Here is a 15,626-nt window from a genome sequence, read left to right as displayed (position 1 = left end):
CGATCTAAGGGACATGACCTTGTGTTTTAGTTTGGGGACTGAGGCTTCCAAGCAGCAATCTGGCTTTGGGTTTGATAGCCTGTTACCTGCAGTGCCTGGAAGAGAGTGAAGTGCATTAACCTGGAGTTGTAAGCAGTTTCACTGCTTTGCTGATGTAGCTGAGAAAGAGCCAACACCATGCACAAGTTATTACAAAGTCAGACTGAATTTATTACTCTCTGGCAATTAAAAAAAGGCAGAAGACAACGTCTAGACATTCTGTTGTTATTTAAGGGGCAGCAAAGCTTTGGATAATTCACATACATAAAGTGATAAAAAGATAACCTTCAGATCCTTGCAGTCCAAAGGAAGGACAGAAACTGGAAACATGAACTTCCTGCAGCTTGCCCCAGTAAGCTACTGGTATTGCAGAGACCGACATAGTTACAGCAACATACGTATCTGTAATGATTTAAATTAGCTGTTTACATAATGATGTTACTTGATTGTTTTGACAGAAACATGGAAGCAGGCTAAGCTTTCCACAAACCAAGTCACAAGTGGAACAATTCCCTCGGCACTGCATTTCTAGGACAATGCTGTTGTAAAAAAAGGAAAAAAAATGTACAATAGTACATATAGTTTTATAGTAAAAGGGTATCTGAACAGATTCAGTTTTCCTTCTTTTATTAAAGCATATACAGCTTTATAAAATATAAACCTTCCAAAGGTCAAGTTCAAAAGCTTAGAGGAGGCTTTGCTAATTCTAAAGATAACAGCCAAAATACCATTGCTCCTAGAAGATACATGTTTTATTTTACCTCAACAGTTTTAGCCTTGGAAGGTGAACCATGAACTCGAGTAACATGTTCTGTGTAAGCCCAGCAGCATCCACCATGTCAACTGAAGACTCCTCCTCTGATGGGAATGCTCTCGTTCAGCCCATGTTCTATAAGTTTGATGTCCTCCAAGTCATCCTTTATAATGCTAATTAGGTGACTCAGGCCTTCTTGCTGCTGCTTCAGATGCTGCAGATAGACAGTTTAAAAACCAGCGTGAGTATAGTTCAACTTCACGGATTTTAAGTAATATTTCTCAAAGGTGCCATGGCTGGTGGCCTTGGCACATTGAAAAACCTGGCGTGATTTCTTTGGAAGAAGGAAAAACAGCATTTTCTGCATTAATAGCCTAACTGCACAGAGTGGTTTTGTACACCACCTTCATGCACAGTCACGGAGAACAATAAAAAGGACTTAATCATCATCAAACAATTACAAAACCATGACATTCTAGATGCATCTCCCAGTTAGTGCGTAGCTGGCTTAAGTTATGAAGTTCAAAGAGTGTTCCAGGATTCTACCCGCTAATACTTACTTGCTTGATTTCCCTTAAGAGGTCTGCATCTATGTAATAACGCTCTTCAGCCCGCACTGCTCCAAAGTGGTTTTGCATCCTGATTTGGGACATGAGCTCATTCAGTCTGCCCTGGGAAGGGAAACAGGCTTAAATCAAATGCAACTCCTTTACACCTGTCAGAGCTCCAGCATGTACCACTCCTCCAGTCACCAGAGCAGGAACCATTGCCGCTCATTCCATTTTAATTTTTTTTTTTTGGGAGACATGCAAAGGGCAAGCAACTCCAATACTTCTGAGAACTCAAAAATACTTATATACCTATCACTCACGCAGCAAAGAGCATGACGCTACAACCTAGTAATGCTGCTGGACTTCTCTTCTGAAAGCTTACCACAACAAATATATAAGCATGGTTTGGAAAACTTACATTCTTTTGTGAGGGGAAAAACAGAGTTGCTGGCAAAGTTCTGTTAACCACTCACCTTGAACTGCGTAGGTGCGTTAAGTTCACACTGAATTGTATCTAACTGTACACGAAGCTGCTCTTCGTCTGCTTGAATGGCATAACCGCTTTTCCTTTGGATCTCCTGCTTTATTAACACCTACAAAAGAAGCCTTTGAGGTTCATTAGAGAAAACTTTGCCCATCTCTTTCCCCACTAGCCCATCCACATGTCTTTTTGCCCTCCTCCAGCACGTCTCTCATCAGATTTGTTCTGTCGTTGAGTCTGCTGCTCCGAGACCTCAGGACTGTCCCACAGCTTCTGAGTAAGTGAGAGAGAAGGTTCCCAAAGTAGTAAGACATGCTGTGCACCTGAAGCTTTCCCTGACAGCTCTGCCTGTTACTTAAATCAATACCATTTAGATAAGTGAGAATGTATTTTCAACATTGGCCATGCACAAGATTGCACAGGTCATCCTGCCCCCTCTCAAGTTTGCCTTCTGGCACTAGATTCTGTGTCAGAACGAGTTATTTAGACTATCCGTGTTACCTGTAATGTTCTGTGAGAAAGCGCCATCAGTTTCCTTTTGTACTGTGCAATTTTTGCCATAGTTGTCGTTTGGTTTTTCTGCAGTTCACTGATATCTTCTGATATTATCTGCAGAGGAGATGGAGTCAGTTGGAAGTCATTAGAGTTTCTGATAACAGAACACATTAGTCCTGATTTGAAACTGGGAGCTTCAAAACAGTGCTCGGTCCAGCAACTTAGCGTCCTCACAAAAGATGCTTTCAGAAAGCTTTTTGCTAGACCTCTACTGTTCTGGTTTCTATTTATTTTCATATGCAACTGGGATTTTCAGAAGGCATCAGAAAACTGGGTGCCCAAATTAGAGTCTGTGCCAGTGCAACTTAATTCAGCTGGTTTGAATTAGCCTGAACCTGAAAAAAACCATAAGCCAAAAGACAGTGCTCAGTTTTTGGCCAAAAGATATAATTAAGGAATACATTAAGACATAGTGATAAAGAGGCACAGCCCCATGCACATGGTTCCAGTTTCAGTGTTCAACACACAGGAGCATGGGGGGAGGCTCATTTAATAGCACGTCCTTTGTCAACAACAAGCAGTCATGATAAAGATGAGAAACCTTACATCTAATCGAGTTTGATGCTGTTTGGTCATCTGATCTTGGACCTTCAATCTTCTCAACAGTTCCTTGAAACCCACCATTGGAACAGGAATAAGCCTACAAGAATACAAATATTTCTTACAACACATTTTTATATTAGACATGTGGTACGGATTAATAATTATGAAAATAGTCTAACAGACAGTTACAGATAATCTTAGCCTATTATAAATTAAGATAATACATAAACATATCTTGTTTTGCTAAGTTCTAGAGTCCTCACTATTCGTAACAACCTGTTCCTTTTTCATAAAGAAATCAGCCTAAGCTATCTGTAACCACTGGTGGGTACAAGGGTACATCACTCTCAGCTGCAGGAATAAAGAGGAAAAACCATAATGGTTGCAAAAACTAAGGCACAATAACTAGTCCATATAATGGAGGATACCACAACTTCAAGGAATGCAAACAAGGCTTTTGATCCTGACAACCCTTAAGTGCCTAAATGGGTAAAGGGATTAGACAGGCATTTCTAGTAACCCTCACTGCTTCAATGAGATCAGCACTTGACAAAGTTATTCTCTAGTAAGTTTCTTACAAGTTACCTGAAGGGTACTACACAATATTATGTTTTTCTCCCTTTCCAAGTCTTTTTGTCATACTCAGACAGACTATTACACTTACTTGTCAGGATCGGGATTATCAACTTTGGCTTGTTCCCATATAATAGGATCAACACCTTAAAAAAAACAAACAATCAAGTTTTTAGTATGGATAGATCTGAATAGATATCACATCTTACAGCTGTTAAGCAGGAAAAATGCTAGGAAATACACAAACCCTATGAACTATGCTAACCTAAATGACTGTTATACAAATTAAGGTTAATTGAACAAGGGTGGTTCTTAAAAGTCTTGGTGCTGGCCTGTGGCAGGAAGTTCAGTCCAAAAGGCTGTCAAGCACTTCTACTGGTTTGAAAGCATGGGAAAGGAACAACCCATAAGCGATCGAATCGGACAATCCATACTTCAAGGGGAAAATTCTTATTGTTTCCACTCTATGCTACGCTTGGGTCATCTTTCCTCTTCAAGTTGCTTATTGTATATAAAAAAAAAAAAAAAATATTAAAAAACCAGCAATTACGTGATCAAAGTACCAAACCTGTTGGGAAAATAATCCCAGTAGGAATTATCGTAGTTCCTAACAGGATTTGTCTAAGCATTTTAGCTGTTGACAGAACAGTTGCTTGTTTTGCCATGAACTGCTTCATCAAGTAATTACGTAAAATAAAAGCAGTCTAATTGTACATGTACATCAACATCATGATGCAAATTATTACATTCTCCAAACCTCACTGCAATGTATTTATTAAATGCCCATTAAGGGGGGCTGGGGGGAAGACAACACTGATGATTGACATTCTGACCAGAGAGACACATGCCAAAAAGGAAAAAAAAAAAGTGCTGGTAATTTAACAATTTCAGGGCAGCTTAAAGAGGAGACCAGAACAGTCAGCTACCATAAAATTCTTCACTGCACAACACTCCAGGTCATTCCTCATAAAACCTATTGTCTTTATACCAAAACTCATCTCTCAGGGTGTGACTGCTTCTCTAGAGCTCAGCACTAACAACTCTTCTTGCACATCTTACTGCTTGATTAGCCAGCCTACAAACTCAGCTTCCTTCTCAGTCACAGACTAACAAGCTGTGCCCAACCATCGTTACGCAGGCCTTATGATACACCTCCAACATTGAAGAAAGCCAACTTGCTTGTGCACAGAGCAACTACTTCCCAGTGCTGCAGCAGTTGGAACACACTGCTGCTTGTCTCTGATTTTTCTGGAAGAGTAGGCCAAGTTCTTTTTGCAATCCAGATATCATAACTTTTGCTGTGTTTTTAAACACTATGGTCTTATTGAACATGCTACATACTGTCTGCTGGAAACCACAGGCTGCTTTCCCTGACCCACTGCAGGGAGTTCACTGCAAGTACTACATGGGATACTGTACAGACATAAAGAATAAGCTACAATTATCCTATAAAATGGCATGAACGGCACTGAACTACTCTAAAACAAAACTGTATACGTACTATCTGTGGCCACATATACAGGCTAAGCAACCCCTCCAAAAACTAGGAAGTTAATATTTAACTTTTTTTTTTTTTTTAATTGGACAAGTTGAAGTGATTTATGATGGCTAAATCATATCGTATGGTGTAGTGGGGCATATTACTGATAAATCATAACTGTCTTGGTAGACTACATCATTGCACTTCAGTGGGGAAACCTGCTGTAATTAAAACCACTACGTCAGTATGTCAGAGTGCCTTGGAAACGCTTGTACTTTTAAAAGGTGTTTTCCGGTGGGCTGACACCTGCATTTTTCCCAGAGACCCAAAAAAGCCCCAGTAGAGGCCCAACCGTGCCCCTGCGCAGCCCCAGACCACATACCGGCAGGAGGGTTCTGCAGGAGCTGTTTGACTTGTGCCGGGGAAAGCTCTGTTCTGGCCATGGAGAGGCTGACCCCCAGCTGCTGCAGGGACGATTTTATGTTGGCTTGTTCAAAGTGGGCGTAGAGGGTCGTTGCGGGAACTCTCCTCGAAGTGCCGTTGGGCGAGCGCTCAACAACGTAAATGATCACTTCTGTCCTGGGCAAGACAAAATGCGTACTGTCAGAAAAAGGTCAGCAGCGTATAGAAACTAACACAATAAAGAACAACCCTAAATCAAAGTTACCGCTTCTCCCAGCTGACTATTAACTTCCTTGAGCTAACTGAGATAGAAAGTACCAGTAAATGCAGGGTTTAACACAGCAAGGCAGAAAGAGAAAAGCTGTAAATACCCTACAAAATTACATTCTTCCCCCCCCCCCCAGTTTTAACAACCATATTATGTGGTGATACTAGTACTACATTAAGAATAACCTGAAACCTTTGGTCTTTAAAACAGAACGAACAAACTGTGGGAAAGAAAGAAGCAGAAATGTCAGTGTGCTGAAGTACTTCGGGCAGACTAGCCTGAGGCCCCCAAATAAGTCAAAGCAGACAGCACTCTGACATGATAACACATGCAGAACGAGCCAGCTCAACTAGCCTTGGAACAGCTTTCCCACTGAAACAAACATTTGCGATATGGAACACTGCAAAGACACTATTACTATACACCCCAATGCCCTTCCACCTTACGCATGACCGAGTGAAGAATACGTCACAGCTCCTCAAATACTAAGTATTTATCCCACCCTCATGGTTAGCATCCTCATCTCCAATTTTTGCTGCCGAGCAGGGTCTGGAGAAGCCTATTTCCTGAACTGAGCTGAGGTTCTCAGCTGTGTACTCCAGCAAAAGCAAGTAACATACACAGGAAAGATATTGGACTTAACGCCTTAAGAAAAAGCAACACAAAGGAATGAGAGACACGAAATCAAACTCAGGATGAACAGATCTAAAATCAAGGAGAAAGGGAGACAGAGTAGACTAAGCGCCAACCCTTTGTAACATGCAATACCGGATAAAAAGGCAAAACTGCGTAAAGCTCACATACTGGTCATCTGGCATCGTTTTAACACCTTCTACGTTGACAGTGAGGGTCTGGTTTCCTCCCAGAACTTTGTGTAGTGATTCTACGAGCTGCTGCTGCTGGCTTCGAATATCTATTTCTTTTCTGTTAAAGACCAAGACCACGAGGCCATCTTCATCTTTGTTGTTGGGCATTAAACTGTAACCCACAGCCTGCAAATGAACAAACAAAAACTGGGGATATATTACTTAGTAAAAGCATATCTACGTGGCATGAAGGGGAGGAGCTAAACCCCTCAATTTTTAGAGCAACTGGTTCAAAATTTAAGTTACAACATATTCAGAGATGCAGAAACATAAAATCAATCCCCCTTTAAAATGTTCTCTCGCAAGGCCACCAGTAGAGTAGCTTTTGAAACAGTTCACATTTTTACAAAAAATTCGTAAGTATCCATTTCCCATGTTAAAAAAAAAAAAAAAAAGCTATGGATTGGGAGATGCCAGCTCAGCAGGGTATTTAAGCTACTTCAGAGCTGGTATCAGTCAGGAACATTTTACAAATTTACACTTTTTCTAAGTTGCAAAAGAAACCAGAGGACCAGACTTTAATACAGAAAAATTATTAGACTTCCAGAAGAGTTTTACAACATTACCTTTCCAGATGTCTGAATGAAAAACAGTTACTGACATAACCTTATTGAAAGATAAGCTAACCATAACTCTTTATGGATTTCTTAGCATTTTCCTACTGTAGATCTGAACAGTTTGCCTGGCAGTATAAGTCAAAACATGGACACGGAATATTTCTACTAGCTAAGGCATGCATCAAGTAAGGTTCTCACACAAGAATTTGGACAGCCAATTTTCCTTGTGTTAGCAACTGTCATGGGTTTTTTGTACAGTTGCTTGTAAAGTTTAATGTTATTTCATCCTCGCTGTGATAAAGCTGTAGTTAGGTTAGATGTTTAATTCAACATCATAATCTAATATAGAAATGCTTGCTGCCATCTGTGCTAAGTAACAGCATGCTTTCCCCGTTTCAAAAAAAACCCTGTCGGCTCCAGTGTAAACTCCATATGACTTGTAAGAAAGATCTAAACTGTTAACTCATTATAAGCAAAAGCAGAGCGGCAGTCTTCATCTCATCTTGCCTACGAACTGTTGCACCAACATACCACTGGTGACATGTTGGATAGCGGGTGCTTTTTAAGGCCCTGACACTGCATGTGGGTGGGTGACTTGTGCCTTTCCCCTTGTGCAAGCTCAGCTGAAGAGAGAAATGAGTTGGGGATGTGCCCAAGAGCCTGGTCTTTGTCAGCAGAGGGTAATTCCCCATGATGGTGAGCCTCGCAGAATCAGCCTTCTTCGGTTGGGCCGTCCTGTCACGGAGCACAACAGCGAGAGCTAAGGAAGAATTTGGTTTTAAGTATATGCCTTTCACTTTCACAGTTGTGAAAGAGGCCCACACTGTGGGGAAAGACTTGCCAGTACACAGAAGACTAAACCTCATTATGTGCAAAGCAGTGCTAAGACCACACATACATGACTCCTCTGGTATTTCTGTTTCAAATACATAAATAAATCTTTCACGATTTCTTTACGCAATTAAGTATTTTGAAGCTAGAGCAGATTTTTTACTTCGTTGTGGTCCTTCAAATGACGGCCTGTATCACATACCTTAGAAGCACACTTTTGGTTGAGCTGCATGCTTCTCATTTCTTCTAGAGCTGGAATCGTGTACAAGTGGATTCCTTGAACACCTGTGAAACCCTTTGGGTAATGCTTCATTCTTATCAGATGTCTGATGTTTACAGAGGCAATAAACCAAACTAGCATATGACGCTTTGCTCCGATACCTGCACTACCATCTTCTCCACTATTTTTCTTAGGCATCCGCCATCGCTGGCATACATCGAACTTTTCAGTGTTTCACTTAAGGCGCGTGAATTCATAATGGCATTAGCAATACTCAAGTCATAGGGACAAAAGTAAACCTAGTACGTGGCATTGTCTAACTTGAAAGGAAAACTCCTTTTGGTAAATGAAACTCTTAAAATAACCAATTTTCCATCACACAACTTATACTTTGCAATTTTTCAAAGCCCAGAAAACTCTAAAGCCATTTCAGGCAACAACTTACTAGAAAGTAAGCTTTCAGGTGCATTATCAACAAAATATTCAAGGTAACACCTAAAAAGGTAATGCAACAGAAGCCAAAGATTTGTTATGCAGGCACCCAGTTGCTGCAAATATTTTATAAAAATGGCATGATGTGCATCATCAAAACTAGTCTTAATTAGGTATTAACCTACATTCAGGTCAGAAAGTTTGCACTTCAAAGAATCAGCTTGGGTAAGGAGGGTATCACCATGCCTGACCCAAATCCACTTTCAAGTCTGAAGCTTAGCAAGAAAGTCAGCAGGCACGAGACTTGCGGAGAACGAAGCGCTACATATTCTTTGTTGACATGAGAAGCAAGATCTGGAACTGCTGACGATATAATACAAGGAATGGAGTCAGCTTTAGCACCGGCAAGGATAAAGGCAGAAGAAAGCTGAAGGCTGGTTTATTTAAAATGGTATGCATGAGCCAGGTTCATAGAGAGTTTTTCTAATGTAGGCAAAGCAATGAAGACCCTGAAGTTCTTATTCGGATGTTAACAGTTTCAGATGTGAAGGTTATTTTAAATAGTTTCTGTAATATTGTAACCTAAACAAATACACATTAAAATTAATTTCCAGAGATCTGCTCCAACCACACACGCACTAATCTGAATGCTATCATAGAAAAAGGTTAGTTTCGTGATCCACATACGCGCTCATTATCTAGTACCTCAACAACACCCCGATTTCCAGCATCTATACATCTTCAAACCTTTTAATTAGCATGCATCAGAATTGTGTACATTACCTGGAAAAATACTGTTTCAGAATACTCTTAACAGTAACAAAATCTGATTTAACACTCATGAGACACTCGACACTCAGCAAACAGAGTAACAGCTTCAGAACTGTTTGTGGGCAGCTGAACAACTCCATACCTTAAACCTGCAAAAGGGGTTTTCCTGCGTGAACTCCACTGGAGCGATGTTATTGTTGAAGTACCCTTTGCCCGTTCCCCAGAAGGCCTGAAGCTGGTTCCATTTAGCCAAAATGGCATCTCTCTCATCTCCTAAGAGTGTCGGAGCCGAGAGGGCACTGGCTGTATTGATGAGCTGGTTCGACTGGGCAGGTGTCTGAGCAGGCTGGCTGAACAAGCCACTTCCTAATGCTGTGTTGGATGAAGAAAAACAAACGAACTCCTTTACCAACCAAGACAGACTCGCCCGCTAATGCTTACCATCTGTGTATCATTGGTATCACATTTTTTCACATTTTGAGAAGCAAAATATATGTACAGAATAAATAAATCAATATCAGATAATGTTTTTGAAAAGTGTCTTTTTACACCCAATCTTCATCAGCAACAGAAGTTCCTGAATGCTGAGTTAGAAGAAAAGATTTATTATTTTTTCTTTAAATGAGACGTCTTTATTCACCCATGACACCATCTGGCACCTTCGATATCTAAATCTGAAGGGTAGATTTGTTATTATAAATTCAGTGGACTCAGAGCCTGCAGCTGGTCATTACCCAACTCACATTTAAACTAAAATCAACGCTGTTTTTCTCCCCTTTCTAGTAACGCCACGACTGCCAACATCAGTTCAGTAACTACTCTTTCTACCACTGCCAAACCACAAGGGTGAATTCTGTTGTCAGAAACTCAAGGGTGAAGCTCAGAAACTTGCTTGAGCTCTAGTTTAAGAAAAAGGCAAGGGCTGCAAACGTAGGCATTTCAAAAGCCAAATTTCTGAGAAGTCTCCATCAATCAAGAGGTAAGTGTAACAGCCTCCTTTTATAATATACTTCTGTCTCACTACTTGTGCGCCTGTTGCAGTCTTATGCTTTCGTTGCTAAGGAAGGGGTAAATCAAGAGGCGGCCGTACTTACTGGTCTGTTGCTGCTGGGTACCGAAGCCTCCAAAGCCTAGCCCAGTTCCCAACCCACTACCCAAGCCAGTTCCAGTTCCTGTGCCAAAACTCGTACCAAATCCAAAGCCTTTGTTCTGGGTAGCACCAAAGAGTCCTGGGGAAATAAGAATTATTGAAAAAAACCAGAATAGCACCTGTACAATCCAAAACATTATTGTGAAGGGCTGATGCCCTACAGTTTGTTCTAAAGCAAATGCTTTCAGACTTCTACTCTCTTACCGCTGGTGCCTGTATTGGTGGGAGCAGAAAAACTAAATGCTGGTCCTGCAGTGGTGGTAGTTGTCCCAAATCCTCCAAACGCACCTAACAAACAAAGTTGGCAAGTAAGCCAGACGGCACGTTGTGAGCGGCAGCTGTGCACAACATGACAATAAACTGCACGCTTCGAGGGATGTTATGAGAAGAGATGTTGACAGATGGATGTATTATGTTACAAGCATGTAGTTCACATTCATCATGGGTGTCGAGTTCATTGTCCGAGGAAATGGGGGAGAAAACGTGAACCAGAAAGCCAATACATCTACGGCGTGTCAAGAATGCAAATAAAAAAGCAGCGGTTAACTAACATCCCGTTCCTCTACCAGCAGGACGTGCTTTTCTTAGTGAGAGACACAACTAATAATAGTATTTCTTAGATTCATTCTCAGGAATACTTCTAGTCAATGTTGTTGCTAAGTGTTTAATAAACTCTCTGACGTTTTGTCAGCTTTTTAAATATTCCTAACCTCTTAAGAGCTAAAATAGAAACTAATCAAGTAAAGCCCGACGCTAGAGTGCACACAATCGCTGTGCCTACATGGGAATGCTGTCACAGCAATGATTTCTTTCTATACACAGGTAAAATTCTACAAGGTATTTTTTTTTAAGCCTAGTTTCCCTATCACCCTCCCCATTAAATCTCATTTTGAGGTTCAACCACTATCAGAGGAAGACGGATGCAAAATCAATCAGCCTTCCACAGATTTTCAGGAAAACCAGTCACTGGCTAGCAGGAGGAGACCTAAGTGAGGGCCTGAGCTTCACTGCGCCAGAGAAAGCCCCAAGAACCCCAACTTCCCGTTCGCCCCCTTAGAAGAGGTGCCCAGATACAGGGTGGCTGTGCCAAGACAAGTGCTATGGGCCCGGACAGCCTCCCAGCACATCAGGCTGCACAGGTGCTGGATGCCACCACACCATCTCTTTGCTACGGTGGTGCCAAAGCACCACTGGCCCAAGGTGCAGCCTGTGGACTGTGGACTTCTGACCTGGAAAACCAAGTTCTCTCCGTTTCAAGTTGTTTTTACACGTGTTCAAATGAAGACAGACAGTCTGCTACAAAGGATTTGTCAAAAAGATGCTGCCACTGCTAACTCACCCATCAATAGCAAAAGAAAAAAAAAAAAGGTGTCTCTCTCGACCTACTACACCTACCGTCCTCTTGTATACATACAAAATGAAAAGCTTAAACCAAAGTTGACATGCAATCGCATTTTATTTTCATTCAGCAAACATCTTAATGCGAGTGGATATAAGAAGTTGTTCCCTGTAACGTTCAAGTTTCAGTCCTATCAGCGAGTGAGAAACCCTAGCGGGAGTACCATCAGATGACACAATTTTTAGGTAGTTTTGTACTCGCAGCAAATTTAGTCATCATTTCTTGAAAAAGGATCTAAGAGTGCAAATTGCTAAACAAAATTAAGTATCGAAGTTCTCTTCCAGAGTAGCTCAAATTCAGCTAAAGAAATACAGTCCAACAGCGTTCATACCAAATAAAAACAAAACCAGATCCCTCGAGTGCACAAAACAGGTAAGAGTATGCTAACACAGGGAGCAATGACACTGTGGAATGAATATAATTCCTATACGAGCAGCGGCAACAAGACCCCACGGGCTAATTCTACATGAGTAAAAGCATTAGAAATCCATACAGTTAAGCATTTTTATGTGAAATGGGAAAGATTTAACTTGAAATTGTATCAGCTGATCGCTCAGAACTGATGGATCTACACAGGGCCATGAACAGTTTTCTTAATCCACACCCAGCGCACACATCACGCAGGAGATCCTCCCAGAAGCGTAGAGAATCTCTTAACGGGAGCCTGGGATGCGTGCTATTTCAGGGTGCAGAACGGCGTTTAGGAAACAGATTACAGCGAGGGCTGTTCATTTTGTGCTGATCGTATAAAATTTGTTTCTCCACAGAAACTATTGAGGTGTAGTGCATTCATGACAGCCAACGGAAGGCCAATGAGGAGACACAGGGGAAGATGAAAAACATGACTGCAGTAGTCCAAGAATCTCATGTCAGGAAACATGGCGTTAGGGACCAGCTCTGCAATTGTTCATGATTGCCTAGATCTGAACGGAGAATTGACGTTGCCGTTTTGCTAGGTAATCGAGGCTCAATTTTAGACTGGGTCAGACTGGTAGGTTACCACAATTCATTTCCATTTCAGAGACTAAGTATTTGGTACACAGTTATTTTTCCTCAACAGCGATTTCTTGAGAATTTAATAGGCAAAAAACCCTACGAGCCTACAGCTCTCAAACCCATTCCGCTTCCAGAGCTTTCATCTCCAGTCTTCACTGGATATGAAGATTAGTACTAAACACAGATTCTCAGATAGGAATGTAATTCTTGGACCCCTGCTAGTAACATTTATTACAAAACAAGTATTTATGCGTTATCTACCTGCACTTGCCAGACTGTTACCAAAATTGAATGGTGGAGTTGAGGTAGTGGAAACACCGAAATTCCCAATATTAAAATTCACTGCAGGATTAGCAGTTAATCCGAAACCCCCAAAATTAAACCCACTGGCAGTGGAGTTTGTAGTTTCAAGCCCACCAAATCCTGACAAGCGGGAAGCAGAAAAAGAGCAAGGTAACATTAGTTCTAAGTAAAAGGTAGGTTTCAGGAAAGAAAAGCTGAAGTATTTTTCCATCACCACAGACAAGACAGGCATAGTTAAAAACAAGAGTAAGATATTAACTGGCATTAAACATTATTTATTGAACACAAGGAGGACAGTTAAAAGCTTTCTGTTTAACCCATTCCCCCTATATCACTGCTGTAACCATGTTATTTTTCAACTATACTGCACATAAAGCAGCTAACATTTTTTCCATCTTATTTCAAAGCTATACATGAAAATATCCACAGGATTCAACATTCCCGTTGAGTAATTTTTAACCGCCTAAGATTGCTCGATACAGCTGCATCTGTACTAATGTAACTGGTCGTAGCATAATTATTTCATAAGCTATCAGGAAGGCAAGAATAAACTATTCTCATGCTAATACCATACCCACATATGAGCAGCGATAGCAGAATAACCACAAAATACAACTCCAGCAACTGAGGCACCATGCGTGCCTCAAATACTCCAGGGCGGACTTATTCAAGTTACATTGGCAAAATCTGTCCGCTCCAGCGCTTGCTGGTGACTTACCTGATGCATCCAAGTTTTCCAGTGCTAAGAAAAATGCTAATACATTTAGCTCCCCGATTCCCTCCCCAGGAGTAGCTGAGAACAGGTTCATGACAGACAGACAGACAACGGGAAGTCCTGAGGCGTGATCCCAGAATTCCCTCTAATATTGGTCTGCGAGCACAATAAACCTTGTAATAGCACACAAGCAGTACACGAACATCTTTTACTTAAGATGGGGCCAGAAAGTCGGTGTCTAAACCAGCCAGAGTGGAAGACCACACAGTATAGCCCAGGCTAACTGCAGTGAAGATGAGCCCTGTCCAAAAGACCTACTCAGAGTGTCTACTTTAAGAACCAACAAATAATTATTTTACTAAGTGAAAGTAAGGAAGGCTCTGGCTTACATTTCACCAAGACTGACAATCAGCTGATGGCAGCAAAGCAAGAGGGAAAAAGTCTTTCTTCCTTTACCAGTTAAGCACTGTCTTTTACGCTGCTCAACAATTAACTTCCAAGAGCATCTCATCCAAACAGGAACACTACTGCCATCAACAGCGATGATCCGAGTGACCTGGCAGCATTAACCAGGCACCAGCGTGCATCACCACATCACAAGCGCCCCGAGAGCAACTGACTCTTCATTCGGCAAGATCAAGCCCTGCACGCCTCCCGCCACGGACCCGCCACCACCGCGCAGGAGCCGTTCACGCGGGAGGACGAAAAAAAGACCGAACAAAACCCGGCCGGTACGGTGGGGACAGCGTTCGACCGAAGGCGGGCGGGAGAAAACAGCGGGGGACCTCGCACCTCACCGGCTCCGCCGAGAAGAGGAGAGAAGGGACGGCCACACCCGGCCCTGCCAAAGCCCCGCCGAGGAAAGGACAGCTCCGCACGGCCGTGCCCACCGCGCTCCGGACGCGACGGGGACCCCGCCACCGCTGAGGGGGCTGCGGATCGCGCTGAGGGGAGAGGGCACGCGCGTCCCGCCACCGCTGAAGGACTCCGGTTCTCGCTGAGGGCGGGGCGCGCGCGCCCCGCGACCGTTGAGGGGCTGCGTGTCACGTGCGGGGGCGGTGGGCACGCGAGCCCAGGACCGTTGGGGCTCGGCTACCACGCCGGGCGCGTGGCGGGGAGAGAAGGCGGCTCCTCCCCCTCCCCTTCCCACTCCCGGCTCCTGCCGCTGCCGCCGCCGCCGCCCGGGACCCTCCGCGCTCACCGGTCGGGTTAGCGGCACCGGCGCCGGCCGTCGCCCCGAAGTTGAAGGCCATGAGCTGCTCGTTGGCGGGGCGTGCCGCCCCGGCGGGTCCGGCCAGAAACAAACCGTCGCCGTTTCCGGCCGGTGCCGCCAAGCGCTTCCGGGTGGCACGGCCTGCCGCCGCCAGGCGAGCGCCGCGCAGTGACGCAACAGGCGAGCGCCGCGGGCTGTACCACTACGCGGTGTGTGGGGGGGGGGAAACACGGACGCCCAGCAGCGAGTCCCCACCCACGGGGCGCAGTTAAAAAAAGGGGTAAGAAGCCTGAACAGATCTTCCCTTTGTATCAGGAGAAAAAAAAGGTCCTGCTTTTGGTTTAATAGAGATTTAAGAAAATCTCGCGGGGGAAGAATATCCTCAGGAACAGGTCGCAGAACGCAGGTATGGCAGCGATTTAGCAAGGAAAATAAAAGCGCGGCTTAAAGTGCTGTATCACGTTAGAGAAACAAACAGGAACAGTGATTCAGGAAGCCGAAAAGCTTCAGAAAATGAAGAGCTCTGA

The 15,626-nt window shown here is 43.2% G+C and overlaps 1 protein-coding gene across 2 annotated transcripts; it reads right to left on the bottom strand.

Annotated features, from left to right (window-relative positions):
- Positions 1-192: 192 nt before the first annotated feature.
- On the bottom strand, positions 193-15,139 carry NUP54 (nucleoporin 54). Of its 2 annotated transcripts, XM_050896463.1 has the most exons (13): positions 15,088-15,139; positions 11,040-11,051; positions 10,678-10,761; positions 10,418-10,552; positions 9,466-9,695; positions 6,451-6,638; positions 5,359-5,555; positions 3,588-3,642; positions 2,927-3,020; positions 2,327-2,434; positions 1,818-1,937; positions 1,354-1,464; positions 193-1,007 (listed from the first exon to the last, which is right to left on the bottom strand). In XM_050896463.1, the coding sequence occupies exons 1-13, from the start codon at positions 15,137-15,139 to the stop codon at positions 879-881; spliced, it is 1,515 nt and encodes a 504-aa protein (XP_050752420.1). In that variant the 3' UTR covers positions 193-878. The 2 variants fall into 2 exon arrangements, with proteins under 2 accessions (XP_050752420.1, XP_050752421.1); XM_050896464.1 differs by lacking the exon at positions 10,418-10,552.
- Between the last annotated feature and the right edge of the window lie 487 nt (positions 15,140-15,626).

The sequence above is a fragment of the Gymnogyps californianus genome, chromosome 4 (assembly GCF_018139145.2).
Source record: "Gymnogyps californianus isolate 813 chromosome 4, ASM1813914v2, whole genome shotgun sequence".
In the NCBI taxonomy this organism is placed as follows: Eukaryota; Metazoa; Chordata; class Aves; order Accipitriformes; family Cathartidae; genus Gymnogyps; species Gymnogyps californianus.
Note: the sequence above shows the minus strand (reverse complement) of the source record. Positions and strands in the feature narration are given on the sequence as shown.

What these genes read in the sequence shown, in the direction of transcription:
- NUP54 (XM_050896463.1), bottom strand. Translation starts at nt 15,139, where the DNA reads ATGGCCTTCAACTTCGGGGCGACGGCCGGCGCCGGTGCCGCTAACCCG. An exon ending in TACCCAGCAGCAACAGACCA is followed by an intron (nt 9,696 to 10,417) that starts GTAAGTACGGCC and finishes CATCCAACACAG; the next exon opens with CATTAGGAAGTGGCTTGTTC. An exon ending in ACGCACCTACGCAGTTCAAG is followed by an intron (nt 1,465 to 1,817) that starts GTGAGTGGTTAA and finishes TTCCCTTCCCAG; the next exon opens with GGCAGACTGAATGAGCTCAT.